General features: G+C 45.2%; 1 protein-coding gene and 1 long non-coding RNA gene across 5 annotated transcripts in view; one reads left to right on the forward strand and one right to left on the reverse strand.

The window, feature by feature from the left end:
• Positions 1 to 1,565: 1,565 nt before the first annotated feature.
• Positions 1,566 to 16,783, forward strand: part of cngb1a (cyclic nucleotide gated channel subunit beta 1a) — a 36,251-nt gene continuing 21,033 nt past the window's right edge. Inside the window, exons 1-18 of one of the 3 annotated variants that reach the window (XM_060070620.1) lie at positions 1,566 to 1,732; positions 2,649 to 2,730; positions 3,098 to 3,134; positions 3,225 to 3,264; positions 4,277 to 4,364; positions 4,538 to 4,557; positions 4,778 to 4,792; positions 5,267 to 5,369; positions 5,529 to 5,553; positions 6,084 to 6,171; positions 6,306 to 6,406; positions 6,585 to 6,621; positions 7,021 to 7,081; positions 7,173 to 7,197; positions 8,644 to 8,741; positions 9,053 to 9,138; positions 9,553 to 9,693; positions 10,105 to 10,146. In XM_060070620.1, the coding sequence (XP_059926603.1) occupies positions 2,650 to 2,730; positions 3,098 to 3,134; positions 3,225 to 3,264; positions 4,277 to 4,364; positions 4,538 to 4,557; positions 4,778 to 4,792; positions 5,267 to 5,369; positions 5,529 to 5,553; positions 6,084 to 6,171; positions 6,306 to 6,406; positions 6,585 to 6,621; positions 7,021 to 7,081; positions 7,173 to 7,197; positions 8,644 to 8,741; positions 9,053 to 9,138; positions 9,553 to 9,693; positions 10,105 to 10,146 (1,088 nt within the window). In that variant the 5' untranslated portion in view covers positions 1,566 to 1,732; position 2,649. The remainder of the gene's footprint in view (positions 1,733 to 2,648; positions 2,731 to 3,097; positions 3,135 to 3,224; positions 3,265 to 4,276; positions 4,365 to 4,537; positions 4,558 to 4,777; positions 4,793 to 5,266; positions 5,370 to 5,528; positions 5,554 to 6,083; positions 6,172 to 6,305; positions 6,407 to 6,584; positions 6,622 to 7,020; positions 7,082 to 7,172; positions 7,198 to 8,643; positions 8,742 to 9,052; positions 9,139 to 9,552; positions 9,694 to 10,104; positions 10,147 to 16,783) is intronic. The other 2 variants (XM_060070622.1, XM_060070621.1) reach the window with 2 other exon arrangements.
• Positions 11,834 to 13,989, reverse strand: LOC132471528 (uncharacterized). Of its 2 annotated transcripts, none has more exons than XR_009528857.1 (6): positions 13,546 to 13,989; positions 13,285 to 13,357; positions 12,937 to 13,073; positions 12,580 to 12,694; positions 12,277 to 12,362; positions 11,834 to 12,194 (listed from the first exon to the last, which is right to left on the reverse strand). It is a non-coding gene; the product is annotated as an uncharacterized LOC132471528 (long non-coding RNA). The 2 variants fall into 2 exon arrangements; XR_009528856.1 differs by having other exon boundaries at positions 12,928 to 13,073.

Consider the following 16,783-nt stretch of genomic DNA (forward strand, 5'->3'; position numbering starts at 1 on the left):
CAACAGGCTAGGACGCCACCTTCCACTCACATCAGATAGTGATAAAATTGGCAACCCTTGTGTGCGTGAGCATGTGCGAATTAACCCACCCGCCCTCCTAATAAATTACGGCACGGAGCTCAACCGTTCCACATCTGCATCGTCAACATCAGCCATGTAATCACATTCATCACATGGGCTTTGAGGCAGATGCAGTCCGACTTCATTGAAGGTGTAGACAACACATAACACGTATACAGACAATATATTCTAGCATAATTTGTATTCAACCGTTATTCTGTCATATTAATAGATAGAGCTACTCTAAATAGATACTTAGTGCCATCTACTGGGGACACAGTGAGACACCACATCACTGGGATCTCTTCTACACACTGAAAGTGGACCAGAAACTGAACTGGGAACAGCTGTAAACTTCCTTGCTATTTTAAACTGACTATGCACTCCAGAAAAATGGTCACCCACGTCATTCCATTCATTTTGTCGCTGAAGAAACCATTTTGTTCCAACCAAACTGTTGCAAGACATTATATAAAGTTCAATATTTACCATTCGATTTGTGTCCAACAATCTGGGTTTTTATTGTGGATCTGCTGGATGAGAAACAAGGAGTGCAATCCTCTGCTGACGCTGACGTTAACCTTGTTAGCAGCTAATCCTGCTAAAGGCCAGTGAGCAGCTTTCTATCGGAAGCGGCCGCGGAACAACTGCAGTCTGCATATTCAATCACAGGTGGACACGTAAGGTGGAATGCTTGCGTTCTTTCTCGGTAAAATAACTGAATAGTCCAAACGTTGGTGAAAACCCATATGGAGACACAATCCCAAAACAAACAAGCATCATCCGTCTCTCCATCCAGCTGTCATCCCGATAAATCTGTCCAAACTCTGTATTGATCTTTTCCAAGAGCTATACAAAGGACTGTTTCATGTTTCCATCCAATTCTGAAACTGACCCAATATGTCTCTGCAGCCCTAATGTTGTTATCTTTGTCCTTGATGTTCTTGGTGTTTTTCGTATTGTATTTGTGCCGAGCGAGCAGCTCGACTCAATAGTGCAGAGGAAATTGCAAACTGCACCTATTGGTTGGTCAGCGTGTTTACATCGGATGGGTATTATGTTAGATCATAGGTCGCCCTTTAATGGACACACACCTGTCCATCCCCCCCAAATGCTATGACTGGATGACGCATATTGAGGGGGAGCTGTCAACAAAACAACAATTGTGTTTTGTTCGATTGCTGATGATCTCTGCATCAACAAGACATGTAGTACGGTTCAGTCAACACAGAACCTTGTCGAAATGCAAATCACTCTCACATTTTAAATGAATGGACTGAGGAGGTTTGTCTTCCATCAAAGCCACTGTGGTTCTCATGCTTATACGAAACAGCATGTCAATCCGCAAAATCTATACGATATCTATTTCAAATGAGCTAATTATCAAAGCACAAATCCTCCCCTTACTCCCTGAGGAGTTCCATGAAAACTGGGGGAAGTTGAGCGTGACGCGCTGAGGAAACGGCTGCTGCCTTCAGGTTTTCCCCCCATGAAGCCGCTTCTTCAGATGCTGCGACACTAATCTAAGCTTCCTTCCTGGCCTGCTCTGTCCTTCAGCGGCTAATCCTGTTAGCAGGAGCCAGTGCGTTATAATCCTCCCACATCGCCCCGATCCTTCGTGGCTCATAGTCTCGCAGCCTCTGTGATGCTGGACCCCTACTGAAGCCCACAGGTAAGCTTAGACCCCCCCTAGAGAGAGAGAGAGCCACCCCACTACTTTGAAGGCTCGTAGCTACAACCGCCGTCCCCTGACCTTCCATATTATCTCATTTCCCATGCTAATCAACAGCCCGCTCCCCTGCTTCCCACAGGCCGTGTAAAAAAGTTTCACGCTGTTGCGAAAAAATACGCTCAAGGGAAAATATTCAGGTCTTTTGTGGTGTATGGGGGGAGAGTTGGCCTACTGCGTGGACCGTGGTTTTGCTGTCAAGTGCTTTGCTCTCGGCTTGTAATGTGCGCTGGCTACAGGAATTAAGCGATTGCCACTGGCTACGGTGCTTAGGTGTAGGTGAGCAGTTACGAGCAGGCAGCAACAGGAGGACCATCTGCCCTATCTGTTGAGTTGGCTCTCAATCTCGCTTCCTAAAAAAGGAAAACAGCCCAGGAATAATGTGGATGTCGTCTGCAGGTTATTGATCTGTTCAAAACGCGAGGCTTTTTTTGAACTGCAAGCTTTTTTGTAGCGGGCAGATTTAAAACTGAAATCTGCTGCTTCTACTGTGAGCAGTCGATGGCGACAGAAGCCCTTGGAGGTGTTCTCCATGTGTGTGTTCACACCGTACCCGAGTGGTGTGATCGAGGTTACAGAAGCTCAGCATTAATTGAGAGTGACACTTAGCGACACAAAATCCCAGCCACGCGTTGTGCGTAGCCCAGGGGCTGAAACAGTGTGCGCGTTCCGTTATAAAGTGGTTTTGTATTCGTGATTTCTTCTCTTCTTCTTTTTATTAAAACATGAGTGGCAGAGTTTGGTGCTGCTGCATTTAGACAGCGTAATGTGTTTTAAGTGCAGTGATTATGTGAGTGTGTAAAACCCCAACGTTGGCATAAAGCTGGCATAAAAGGAATGTGTTTTGGGGTGCTTTCAGGATGTTAAGCTGGGTGGGTAAAGTGGTTCCCCAGCCCCCAGAGGCCTGCGAGGAGAAACCAGAAGCACGGCCTTCTGCAGCTGTAAGTACTCAGTCCACATCCTATCTGTGTGTGCTGTGCGTGTGTGTATGTATTTGTCTGGGAAATATGAATCGTAATGATATACAAATTACATAAGCCTTGTTTTTAACTACTAGCCACTTGAAAAGGCATTTGTATACCTTCTCCCTGCACTAAGAGATGTCCCCCTTCCTCGCTATAATTGAAATGTGTTCAGGTAGTCTGCATTTTGTTTGCGACCGTGGCCATGAAGTCTGATGCGGAGGCCAATCTCCTGATTTCTTTGATGTGTAGACTCCTTTAGCTGTCTTGCAGCCTTGCAGACGTGTCCACTTCCCCTCATAGTGTTTTACAAAAACAATTTATTTTATATTTTTTTAATCAACAGGAGAAGAAGGTGACATTCAAGGAAGAAAGCAAAAAAGGTTCAGAAATAATATATATTGAATCTTTTCTCCTCGCATATGGCAGACTAGGGAAAATAACTCAAATAAATCATGTGTTGCCTTTGACAGCAGTGACACTAAAAGAAGAGGAGGCGTCTGAGGACAGCAGGTGAGTCTTAATAAATATTAATTAAAGAGATAGTCCCCAGTATTTAGCATCTTGCTGTGCACAAGCAGAGTGCACAAAGTTTGAACTGCCGTGCATGCATGAGTTAACTTCCTTGTCAGAGGCGGCCTCGCTCATGAGTCCAAAAAGAATCCACGGACGTTTCCACTTTGATTCCCTCGACAGGCCAAACAGAGAACAAATGTTATGAGTAATTTTTTGTTCTTTCTTTATTATGTCGACTTATTTTACCCTCAGCAATTTCAATGGTTGAGCACCCATTGGGACCCATTGGACTCTCAAACCCAGGCATACAAAACTTTTACGGGGGTTTTATCCAATAGCGTCACTGAAATGGCTGCTACCCTGTGGACTTTCTGCTCCCGGACTTAGAGGGATTTCCAGACAAATGGTCTCCCTGTGATAGGATCAGGAGCAGGGAAGTCTGACTCTGCACACATTAAAAGATAGGGCTTGTTTTGCCGTCATTAGCTCAAAGTCAGTCTGGCTAATCCGCCAGGAGACTTGAGATGGTGTGGCGGTGTTTGGGCCGTGCAAAATGTCCCCACATCTGAAGAACAGTATGTTCAGAACAGTATGAGACGCGTTTTGAACACGTTGAGAAATAGCTTCAGCTTTGCAATGGCAAACAAAGTAAAGACCAGACCGCTTTTTTCATTCTGTAGGCTACACCCAAATTACTTATTTGGGTAAATGATCACCATGAGTATAATTAAAAAAAAAACAATGAGGAAATAAAATTAATACTTTACATTAGTGTTTAATTTCTGATTCGGGTGCTTTTTTGGTAAATGCGAGCCACGATATCTTGAGTGCAAACCTTGTTCACCAAAAAAACAACATAATTATTAAAGAGACGTTTTAACACCACTTCTGAGAGTGTGCGCACCTGATAAGGCACTTAATGCTGCAGTGCAGTTGTTTTCAAATAATTAAAAGAATGTGTGCTATGTAATATTGATTTGCTCAGCTCCTGTGTTCCTTCCCATCCTAGTGCCCAGCCCAGGGTTCTGACATGGATCTCCCACAGCCTGGCCCACGCTCTCCCCCAGCCTGCAGGACTCGCCAAGCCTGATAACAAGGTGCGTTCAGCCCCCATGGCTCAAGGTGTTGCACTGTACTAGCTAACACACAGAGAGAGAGAGAGAGAGAGAGAGAGAGAGAGAGAGAGAGAGAGAGAGAGAGAGAGAGAGAGAGAGAGAGATTTGCAATCCCAACTGTGACAATGATATCATGTTTCTTTCTTTATGTTCAGGAAGAAAATGAGAAAATCAGGTAACATTCCTCTGTGTGTGTGTGTGTGTGTGTGTGTGTGTGTGTGTGTGTGTGTGTGTGTGTGTGTGTGTGTGTGTGTGTGTGTGTGTGTGTGTGTGTGTGTGTGTGTGTAGCCTACATTTGTCAGTTGTGTGCACATCTAAACATAGTCAATGTGATTATTAGTACAGTCCGTGATATCTCTGTATGAGTTACATGTCTTTTATCTCTGGAAAAACAGCAATCCGGAGCCAAAGTAAGTAATTATGCAGAGCAAAAGCTTTTACATTAGCGCTACAGTATACCAGGCAAAGCTATAGGTCTAAATAGCAGAGCCGTTCAGAAATCCAAGCGATCATCAATCACACTGATACATACTGTAAAAAAAGTTAGTCTAAACACTCATCAGTGAATGTAAGCAAACCATTGTTACATTATTGGTGCTTTCGGCTTTTAGTGTCAGCATGGGGGCAATCCTTTATCCTTAGGCCAATGTCCATAGTAGGCAATACTATGCGCAGGGTTTGTATTTTGGCACTCTCCCTTATACCTTGTTTGTTTTGGGGGCTCAAATTCACACAGAATCACATAGGCTTCACGTTTGGCTACTAAGCTTTTTTCACTACTGCCACTACTGCTTTTGCTTGACCCTACAGCACCCTCTAGTGTACAGCGTCTGAGGGATTCTTGTTCATCACGGAAATGTTCTTGGTTATCCCGTTTTTTACAGTCAAGGTGTGATGGGCTGGATTGTCCAAGGGATTGAAAAAGTGGTGCCGCAGCCAGATGAGAAGTACAAGAAGCAGCCAGAGCAAGAGGACGACGTGACGGAGGTACTGAAGGAAAACCTCCCGATTCATGGACTAAAGAATGCACCCTTTGTGTGGCTGGCTGAATTATTGTTATGCACCATAGAAGGTCAACTTTTTTTAAATGTTTTCTCTCAAAAGTGATGTCATCTTGATTTTGAAAAGTGGTTGCTTCTCCTTTAGGTGCATTACGTCGCAGATGTACCAGGTGAGAAGAACATGCATCCATCATGTGCAAATAACTCTCATTGAAGGTATATATTGGCTGTAAACACTACCTCCCTTCCCCTATTCCTCTCTCCCTCTCCCTCTCCCTCTCTCCCTATTCCTCCCTCTCTCTCTCTCCCTCCCCCTATTCCTCCCTTCCCCTATTCCTCTCTCTCCCTCACCCTCTCTCTCTTCCCCTATTCCTCCCTCTCTCTCTCCCTTCCCCTATTCCTCCCTCTCTCTCCCTCCCTTCCCCTATTCCTCCCTCCCCCTCTCTCTCTCCCTCCCTTCCCCTATGCCTCCCTTTCCCTATTCCCCTCTCTCCCTCCCTTCCCCTATTCCCCTCTCTCCCTCCGCCTCCCTCTCCCTATTCCCCTCCCTCTCTCCCTCCCTCCCCCTATTCCTCTCCCTCTCCCTATTTCCCTCTCTCTCTCCCTCCCCCTATTCCCCTCTCCCCCTCCCTCTCTCCCTCCCCCTATTCCCCTCTCTCCCTCTCCCTCTCCCCCTCTCCCCCTCTCTCTCTCTCTCTAGATGCTGAGCCTCTCGCCCACATCCCCGTGGTGGAGGTGGAATCTGAGCCAGAGGAGGAGGAGGAAAAGCCTCTCCAACTGCAGCCCAGGTCAGTAGCTAAGCTGGCAGAGGTAGAGGGGACAGTGCTGTCTGACCCTCCTCAAGAGATAGGACAGTGGGGATAATGCATATCTGGCCATGTGTACATGTGCATGTGAACGTGCACATGTGCGTCCCCAACAGGATGATGGAGTGGCTGAAGCAAGGCATCGAGAAGGTGGTCCCCCGGCCCGAGATCTACATCCACGTCCCCCACGAAGGCGCGGCCCAGAGTCAAAAGAAAGGTACACGGCCAGGCCCTCTCTCCCCCCGCGGTCGTCCGTGGTGTTACCTAATCCTGTAGCTCCAGCACCCCATGAGCAATGAGGCCATAGTGGCTGCTAAGCAAAAAGCGGGCTCTGTTAATGAGTCAGGGGCGGCGGGCCGTTACTGAGACAAAGTGTCTCCTCTTCTTCTCCCCAGCTGAGGAGGCTCCAGCTCCGGCGGGCGACACGGAGAAGTAAGCACCACAGCCTTCTGCTCACGAGTGATTTCAACTCGTGTGGTAAAGCAGACATACATCTCGCTTTATTTCTCTTCAGAATCCGAGTGAGCGGTTCGTACATGGAAACCGATGGTTTTATAGGAGACATGATGGCATGTATTAGACCGAGCGCCTTCTTCCAAACTTTAGTGTACAACGAGGTGCTTTATTTCAGTTTAACTGCCGTGTTGTAACAGCTAAGCACAAAATAATACTCTAAAACCCTGTTTCCAACGAGCAAGATGTTAGGCTAGTTCAGCTAAATGGGGTTGGATTCACTCCCGCCCTGCATGTTTAAAGGTCCACTGTTCCAGAGGGAACATTGTGCCCTTAACCACTATACCAGACATTGTGTAATGTTGACCTTCCCTCCAGTGTGGTAGGCTGGATCGTTGGAGGCATTGGTCGCATGCTGCCCCAACCTGTGCTGAAGAAGGTACGTCCATCTTGTGGATTCGTTGCAAAATGACAATAAGTAATGTTTATCAGCATTCCTGTGTTAACGTACCGTTTGTCTTCTGTTGCAGGACAACAACGATGGAGTGGAGAACAGTAAGTACAATGCTGCTGGCTAATGTTCAAACACACTAGCGCCACATTCAGTACCAAACAGCCTCTACCACTTCATAAAATAGGACTCAGGCGAGGCATGTTCAATATTAATCAATCTAAAAGAGAATTGAAGAGCTTCACATGCGGAGGTGACTGATTGGCAGATGGGTTCGTTGCTGGTGCATAAACAGAGAAGGTCTTAGAAGTCAAGCAGTGAGGACGACTCTAACCCAGGCTCCTCTTCTCATTCTGTTTCAGGAGCCATGAGAGCCCCTTAAATTAAAGGAGAAGACAGGGTTGGACAGAGTCCTTCACTCAGAGACAGACGCACTTTAGCAGAGCAAGCAAGACAATCGCACAATGGAGCCAGTTTCTACAGACACCTGCACCATCTATACTAAGCAGTTATTTACTCTTATTTGCCATAGTAAATTACTATGTTAGGCTATAATGGTTTAAAATACGCCCACAGCTAAGTATATCCTGTATGTTGTTTATGTACATTATGTAACACGATAGTGACCAAGATAATCCACTGTGATATCTCCAGATCGAGATACAGTTGCAATAGGACATGTTAATGTTCGAGAAAAAAATCGAAATACACCATTTAATATGTCCCTCTTTATTTAGTTATTACAAATTGTAATTTGTTTTTAGCTAATTGATGTCAATGATTATCAAGTGTAAAAAATATGCAATGTAAAGTTACTTTACATACCAGGCAGCTCATATTGATGTATGATGTATGAATTTATAAATTATTTTTTTTGCACCTATCAAGTAATCAACCCATCAGTCAATCAATCAATACATTGAACTGTCACTTCTAATACATTACATTACACTTCTTAGAAATAATATATCACAAAATTCTAAAGATTCAGACACATCATAATTAAGACATCGTAGTCGACTGTTCTTCAGAAATATTTTTAATGTGTCACTTTGAAATGTTGTTACATTGAACTTCATCGCACTATTTTCAAGAACATGCCTGAAAAATGTTTACTGCAAATAATGCTCTGTGAGAATGTGTTTACTGTCATTCTCTCCAATTAAAAGATGTGTACTACAAGCTTGCACTGCTGACTAACTGACTCTAGCTGTTGTCGACTTTATGTAAACGCTATTCTGGCTGAATGTTCTGAAAACATATTTCATTTTAGCGTTTGGAAGACCAAGAAGGCTTTAGGCCTATGACTCAAACACAGATGCCATAGTGGGGTAAACAGAGCTTTTGCTCATAACATACCACATATTAGAAGCACACACACACACACACCGTGCAGACACATACACACAAACTGTGCACACACACACACACACACACACACAAAAATCGTACCTACACACACAAACACTAATAACTGCACAGACAGACACCACACACACAGATTCCAACAAGACCCAGTATAATCCTGCCGCCTCCTGTGTGATGTGCAGTCATCATAGTCCAGGACCCATCAGACATGGTCCTGGAGGAGGTGGACCCAGACTGGGACCGGAAGGAGCGGGTCCAGCAGCCCCCCCAGGAGAACCAGGTACGACCACAGGGCATGGCTCTGATGAACTGTCCCCCAAACACACAGAGAGAGAGAGAGAGAGAGAGAGAGAGAGAGAGAAATAGTGAGAGAAATAGCGAGAGAGAGAGAGAGAGAGCGAGCGAGAAAAAGTGAGACAGACAGACAGACAGACAGACAGACAGACAGACAGACAGACAGACAGACAGACAGACAGACACAGACAGACAGACAGACGGAGAGAGAGCAACATATGTAGGACTTGTAAATTGTAATTCTTTTACTCTTAAAAAATATTTACACATATTAAAAGTTGTGTTGCTATTTGGAAGGAGTTGCCGGCGGAAGATGCGGGGACACAGACTGGCACCATGGAGGGCCAGGCGGAGCCGTCCATGTTGGCCCAGATGGAGGAGCGGTGAGGAGCTGCTCATAACACCAATCAGTCGCTTCGATTCTGTCACTGATTAATAAAGTAATCCCGTCTCATCATATCTTAACACTGCTGTCCTTCCCTTCCCCTGCATGAATTATTCATGCTATTAGTGAGGTGTCCTCCTCCTCCTTTTTTACAAGACGGGGGAATACGTTATCGACCCTAGATGTACAAATGGGTGTTGAAGCTCTTGAAAGTGACCTAGGTGTCACTTGAACCGCACTAACACCGCATCAGCCCATTCCAGAACACAGATTTACTATGAATAAGATGCTGAGGATAAAAAAAAAACACAAAAGCTGCTCCACTGACCTCCACTGCCGTGTTGAGCCTCACGGTACTCAAAGCGCAGAGGCACCTCCGCGGCCCCTGACCCCCTGTGCCCCCCCCCCCCAGGCTGCAGCGGGAGCGCCTGGAGGCGGCCCGCATGGCGGAGGACATGGCCTGGAGGGCGGCCGAGGCGGCGGTGAGGCAGCTGGAGGAGGAGCAGCGCGCCGCCATCCTCGTGGAGGACCCGCCTCCGGAGGCCGGCGAACAGTAAGCCACGCCTTCCTCTGAACGCTCTCACTACAGCCACAAACCCATGCTGCTGCTCCGTGTAGGTCCGTGTGATGGATGTGATCGCTGTACTGATGGGGGGGGGGGGGGGGTCTATGATGGTGGTGATGGTGGTGATGGGGATGGTGATGAGGATGGAGGTGGAGAATGAGGATGATGGTGGTGGGGTGGTGGGGCTTATAATAAGGTGAGCAGTGGTCTGTAAACAAAAGCGCTATGTAGGAATGTTTGGTTGCTGCACGCACACACACACAAAGACATATACACACGTAGTGCTAACACAAAGGGAAACTCGTGTACACATTCACACCCAATGTGATGCCACAGAGTTTCAGGGTCAACACCTTCTCCGGTGCGACTCCTATAATTCTGCCTGTTTGTTTTGAAAAGACTGCCCAACATCCTGGAAGAGGAGAACGAAGACGAACCAGAGTAAGTCAGTTTTTCCTTCATTAGCCTATGCCTCACGCCCAGCCACCTCTCTTTCCCCCCCCCCCCCCCCCCCCCCCGTTGTCTTTCCTGGGCTAAAATCTGGCCCACTTCTTCCAAGAGGCACCGATGTTAACACAGCCAATGCAACTCCCTGCAATCACTTGTTAAACCGAAGCTATGCGTCCAGCTTTCCGGGGCCCGGGGGTGTGTTCTGCTTGGCCGCGTAGTGCTAGGCTCGTACTGGAATCAATTACACCAAACACAGCAAGCAAAGTACTATCAATAACTGTTCACCAAATCGTGTTTCTAATTAACGTTTGTGCACCATGCTGTTAGAGAACCGTACACTCCAGTTTATGAAGGCATTAATAACTGCCGCATTCCCCTGTGACCGTAAGTCTCTCTCCTCCCCCATAGAGAGGCAGTAAAGGGTGCCAGCGAGCTCCACAGAGAGCCAGTACAGGGAGCCAGAGAGATATAAACATGGCGGAGATTAGCAGGACACCGATGGCCTAAGAGCACCGCTAGGGGGCGCCACTGGATCGAACCTGAATGTAATGGTGGTTGCGGTTGATTAGTGACTGGTGATAGAAGAGAGAAAGCTATTTGTAGAGGGTAGCAGCGACAAAGAGAAATGAGGCAACTCAAATCAGTGTCAATGGAAATAGACCCATTGCAAAAACTCCCTCTTTCCCAACCATTAGCAGCATTAACAAAGGCCATTGTGTACCTCACTAGAGCGTCATCTGAACGATGTGCCCTAAACTAAGTGGTGAGAGACTGCTCGCCTAAAGCTATGCCAAGCAACTGTATCCGCCCCTTAAATGGTCATGAAACCTTCCATTTCTCATGGATTTCAGTCATTTTTACACTCATATTTAATCATATATTATACTCCACGTACATCACGATCGTTTAAAAAAGTAAATTAATGAAGGAGAAAAGTATAAATAGTGGGAGGGGAGGAGTAGAAAGGTTAGGCTAGAGGGTAGGAGGGAGGGTTAAAGTAGAGTTGAGGTTAAGCTGAGGGTAGAGGGGAGGGGAAGGTAGGATAGAGGGGATCTTAAGGTTAGGGAAGGGGCAGTTTAAGATGAGGGCAGGTTCAAGTAGAGAAGAGGTTAGGGTAGAGGGGAGGTTAAGGTAGAGAGGAGTTTAGGGAGAAGGGAAGTAAAGATAAGGGTAGATAGGGGACGGGGGACATTAAGATAAGGTTAAAGGGGACATATTATACCACCAGGTGTGAGTGTGATTTGCCTTACAAGCCGTTTCGAAAATCTGCTAGTGGGCGTGTCCACCTAGATGTGTGCTGGATAGATCAGTCTACCAGCCTACCCAGTGGACTGAAGTAAGCGTTGCTCATCTATCCAGCACACATCTAGGTGGACACGCCCACTAGTTATGTCATATGGGGCAGAATTTCGAAACGGCTTGTAAGGCTAATCACACCCACACCTGGTGGTACAATATGTCCCCTTTAAGGTTAGAGCAGTTGGGATTTCTTCTATGCAAATTCAAGGGAGTTTTCTTGCGCTTGTGGGGGCTAGGGTAAAGGGGGGAGTCATAAATATATGGCCTGTTCAGCCCTTTGAGACTAATGGTGATTACGGCTATACATGTAAAATTGGGGAAATTAAGGTTAGAGAAAATTGTTTTATGGTAATAAAAAGCCACACAAACAGGTAGGATTTTATCGGAATTCATTTTATAAACACACTTGGTATACATTTTATGCATGTTTATGTGAGTGTTTGTACATTAAAACATTTTGGCAAAGCGTTGCATCCAAACACAATTTGAAAAACCATCAGAGCGGTTCATCGTGAACCAGCCAGGACTCAACCATCTCTCCCTAACTCTGTCCCTAACACTGAACCCTAACTCCTCGAAGGACAAGGAACACTCCCACGGTGGGAAGGAAGGAACCCCTGGTGGAACACGTTAGCATCCCAACGTGCAACAGATGGTTACAAAGTCACGTTGTGTGAGTGTAGGAGATGAATCCACAGGCCAGCGATGTTGAGCTGTGATGAGGCACCATTTGTTGGTCACTGAAATATAACAGGTTATTACAACTGTAGTTAATTAACACATTATCCTAGCTCATGTAATCTTCAGCAGAGGACTACTGACCTGAAGGGCTTTAGCGGTTAAGAGATTCAGTTGTGGAACAGCTCAGGTGTGTCCTTCCCAGACTGAACACAGCACTTCAACCGCGCCTTGCCAAAACAGATGACATCGATCATTGACATTATTCAAAATGAGACGACATTCAGTTATTTAGCAGACCCTCTTATCCAAAGAGACTTGTGATGACATGCATTCTGACGCATGTCATTAAATGTATTCTGCCTTGGGGTTGGAGCCCAGTACCATCTGATGGAGAGCCCAACACCCCATCCTGCCCAGTATCAGCACCATCAGTACCAGATTCACCTTCAGGATGCACAGCTTCAGCTCTCTCCTCCGTGGTCAGCCCTGTAGAGTTGGGTGTCACTCGCCCCAACAGCAGGGAGGTCCTCCAGCCGCCAGCCCCCCTCCTCGTGGAAGTCTGGGCGTAACAAACGGAGGTAGTTTGGCCTCAATGTCTGGCAACCATCACAGTGGTAGTTTTGCTGCTATGGTAACATGCATCAGCAGTTGGCTGGTAATAGCAGTGGTTTGAGCGTTCTTGTATCAGTGGTAGTTTGATGGTCTGGTAAGACACAGCACTGGTATGGGCAGTCTGGTATCAGTTAGTTTGCTTGAATGTCTTGGAGTAGACTACAGTTTATGCCAACTTACGAGTCATACTTAGCAGGTAGCCTCATGGTGTTCCTCCAGATGCACGGCTCCTCCGTCAGGTCTCGGGGTTCCTGGTCCGCTGAACGCCATTAGCTGAGCCATGGGGGTTGGGCTTCATTCTTTGGAAGGCATTCTGAACTGAAGTGCTGGATGGAGTGTAAAAGATGAGGAAAGAAATAGATTTGTTTTAGTATTTGAAACCTGCCCCAACATAGGTACTCTGGAAACCATTGTGTAGGACCAAGCATCTTCAGTCATTTTTTTATCTGAAATCTAGCAGTGTGAATTCAAGAGTGCACTACTGGTTGTCACAGGACGAGATTGAGAATTCAATGTTGACCAACAGCTGTCATTTACCTTCCAAAGACCTCAAGCAGTCCCATCGCTGTCCTCCAAGGGGATCCTGGTGGGTCCTCTGCAGCCTTCACATCTAGAGCAGAAATTACTTGGAGGCTAAATAAAAATATAAACCTAGGGAAAAGTTCTAAAATAGTTCCCAAAATAATTCTGGTCAAAAGGATGGCTGAAGAGACGAATGTAGGAGAGGATAAATGGCTTGTTTAGCGGAAGTAGTAGTAGTAGTACTCTATATTGCATTGAGGCGAGTGTGATAATCACCTCGGAGACGGATGTCTCGACCCCCATGAGGGATGTCCTTCCCCAGCAGGTCCTCCAGCACCGATCGCCATTAGCTGCCCTCCACCACAGCTCCTATTCTGGGAAAACAATAAGACGGTTTCACCACAATGTCTGGTAACAGTGATAGCTCGGTCAAAACATCTGGTAACAAAAACCCTTGCACTTGTAAAGCGGTAACAAATATGAAACTTTAAGTTTACATGTCATCGTATTGAGTCATGTATAAACTATAGTAGCAGCAATAGGGGCAAAAACAGCTCACTACTCGGATCACCCAAGATATTACCTCAAATCACAGAATTAAAATCAGAACTACTAATAAGGAAAAACAAAAAACTAAGATAATAATCTCTGGCCTTTGGCGTTTCAGAACAGCTTGGTGATCAGCCTCGGTCCTTCCTGGCGCCCGATGCCTTGCCCAGGAGATCCTGTGAAGTCAGACAGCATCTTTATAAAAACGTTCACAGCCTTCTTGTTTCGTACAGGATGTACATGTGATTCAATCTCGGAAGACAACGTGCTATAACTAAATAACTGTGCTATGACTTAGTAGCTTTATTTATTAACTAGAGACATACAGGTTGGGTCCTCTGCAGCCTTCACATCTAGAGCAGAAATTATTTGGAGGCTAAATAAAAATATAAACCTAGGGAAAAGTTCTAAAATAGTTCCCAAAATAATTCTGGTCAAAAGGATGGCTGAAGAGACGGATGTAGGAGAGGTTAAATGGCTTGTTTAGCGGAAGTAGTAGTAGTAGTAGTACTCTATATTGCATTGAGGCGAGTGTGATAATCACCTCGGAGACGGATGTCTTGACCCCCATGAGGGATGTCCTTCCCCAGCAGGTCCTCCAGCTCCGATCGCCATTAGCTGCCCTCCACCACGGCTCCTATTCTGGAAAACAATAAGACGGTTTCACCACAATGTCTGGTAACAGTGATAGCTCGGTCAAAACATCTGGTAACAAAAACCCTTGCACTTGTAAAGCGGTAACAAATATGAAACTTTAAGTTTACATGTCATCGTATTGAGTCATGTATAAACTATAGTAGCAGCAATAGGGGCAAAAACAGCTCACTACTCGGATCACCCAAGATATTACCTCAAATAACAGAATTAAAATCAGAACTACTAATAAGGAAAAACAAAAAACTAAGATAATAATCTCTGGCCTTTGGCGTTTCAGAACAGCTTGGTGATCAGCCTCGGTCCTTCCTGGCGCCCGATGCCTTGCCCAGGAGATCCTGTGAAGTCAGACAGCATCTTTATAAAAACGTTCACAGCCTTCTTGTTTCGTACAGGATGTACATGTGATTCAATCTCGGAAGACAACGTGCTATAACTAAATAACTGTGCTATGACTTAGTAGCTTTATTTATTAACTAGAGACATACAGGTTGGCTGTCTTAAGAAAGGCAAACTTCCACACAATGAAGGTACTGAACCAATCACAATTGCATCATACATTTTCAAGAAGGCAAGTTCTGGAGTTGCCCCCCCCCCCCACTGTGACCAACAACATTCATCAGTTTAAAAAAAATGACATCATAACGGCAAGATAACATCACACGTAACAACCACCAGAAACAGGAGGTGATGCAGCAACTTTTTAATGCTCTAATGTAACTCTTACGCTACAATTACAATTTTTGACCAACTATACCATTTGATTTATGCAGATAACATTGAACAATTCCTTTTACTTCTGAAGTCTAGTAGAGACCACATCAACTACAGAAAGTTATTCAGCCCAAGCCCTGAAACTGAATGTGCCCTTACCGAACCGTTATGGACTTCTTAGACCAGTGGTGACAGCAGGGTGGTGTGGAGCTGGGTGTGGAGGCAGACACCTGGGGACACAAACTACAGGGACAAGTTCAGCTCTGTACAGTTATTTAGTCTATATTACTGTATAAGCATGTGGGACATGGTTCCATGATTTTAGCTGTTTAATTTCGGAAGGTGACACTACTGTTCGCCACAAAAGTATAGTAAAAAAGTAATTCCTTGCAATTTGGTAGGGTTTAACTGACTCACATCCCAGATATTTACCTCACTAGCATCAATAGTTCAATCAATAGTTACTATAATAGTAAAATGATACTTAGCCACATTCAGCTGCTGGGATGATCGTATTCCGTTGTATGAAAACGCCAAATTTGCTCCGATCTTATTCGCGACTCAAAAATGTGCGCGCAAGAGTATTTCGGTATACAGTTGACTTAAAAGTATAGCGCAGTTAGCCAAGTCGTAGGTAAAATTATAAACGCAAGAGAAATTCGTCAACTAATGTAAGGTTTTAGAATTATGCCCTACCTAAAGCACAAGACAAAGATGCCAGATGGTTACAGATAGAAATCAGGTACTGCCAGAGGACCCAATAGTGTGAACACATTAGTGATGAGGTTACGCAAATGCCAATCCTGATCGTACTGCCAGATGACCCAATAGGGTACCCTCGTTAGTGATGAGGTCACGCAAATGCCAATCCTACTCATAATTCCAGCTCCCCTGATCAGGTGACTCAACAGCCAACCAACTACTGATTTTGGTGCTAGAATGTTTTATGAAATCAATGCCAACCATAAGGAAACCAAATTAAGTGCCCATATTGGCCTCCATTGTTCTGCACTACACCTCTTGCTCAAAGGATACAGCAAGCTCATACAGCACACTGCAGCATTAGAGGGTGACAAACTGCAAACATCTAACAGACCTCTGCAGAAAGCTCAACACCTTCCAACTGGAATACCAACATTCCACTACAAACCAAACCAGCAATAAGTAACGTAACCAGCGCCTCACCTTGAGCTGAACGAGGATGAAGATCTTGGGGTCCATCGTCTCATTTCAAAATACAGCCAACAGACTTACCTTGAGTCGATCTAGTAGTTTGTTGCCGTTGGTTTATGTACAGAACTAATAATTTTAGCTACACATCTAAACAAATTGACTAGCAATAAACAAGGCTTAGAATTGTACAATAATCTTATAACCATCATGTTTGGTAACCAAATTTAACCAGAATATCGTAAAAACTGATATCCCTTACCTCAGACCACTTTTATAAATTATCTAAATATTTACAGGTATAAAGTATTTTTTAGAGAAACATACTAAAATAAACCATTAATCTTGCCTCCCCTTGACAGAGCTACAGACACCTTTTGTCCACTTCCTTTCTACCCTCCAAACGTTGCAGTCACATTGCATGATT

Source organism: Gadus macrocephalus, chromosome 14 (genome assembly GCF_031168955.1).
Source record: "Gadus macrocephalus chromosome 14, ASM3116895v1".
In the NCBI taxonomy this organism is placed as follows: Eukaryota; Metazoa; Chordata; class Actinopteri; order Gadiformes; family Gadidae; genus Gadus; species Gadus macrocephalus.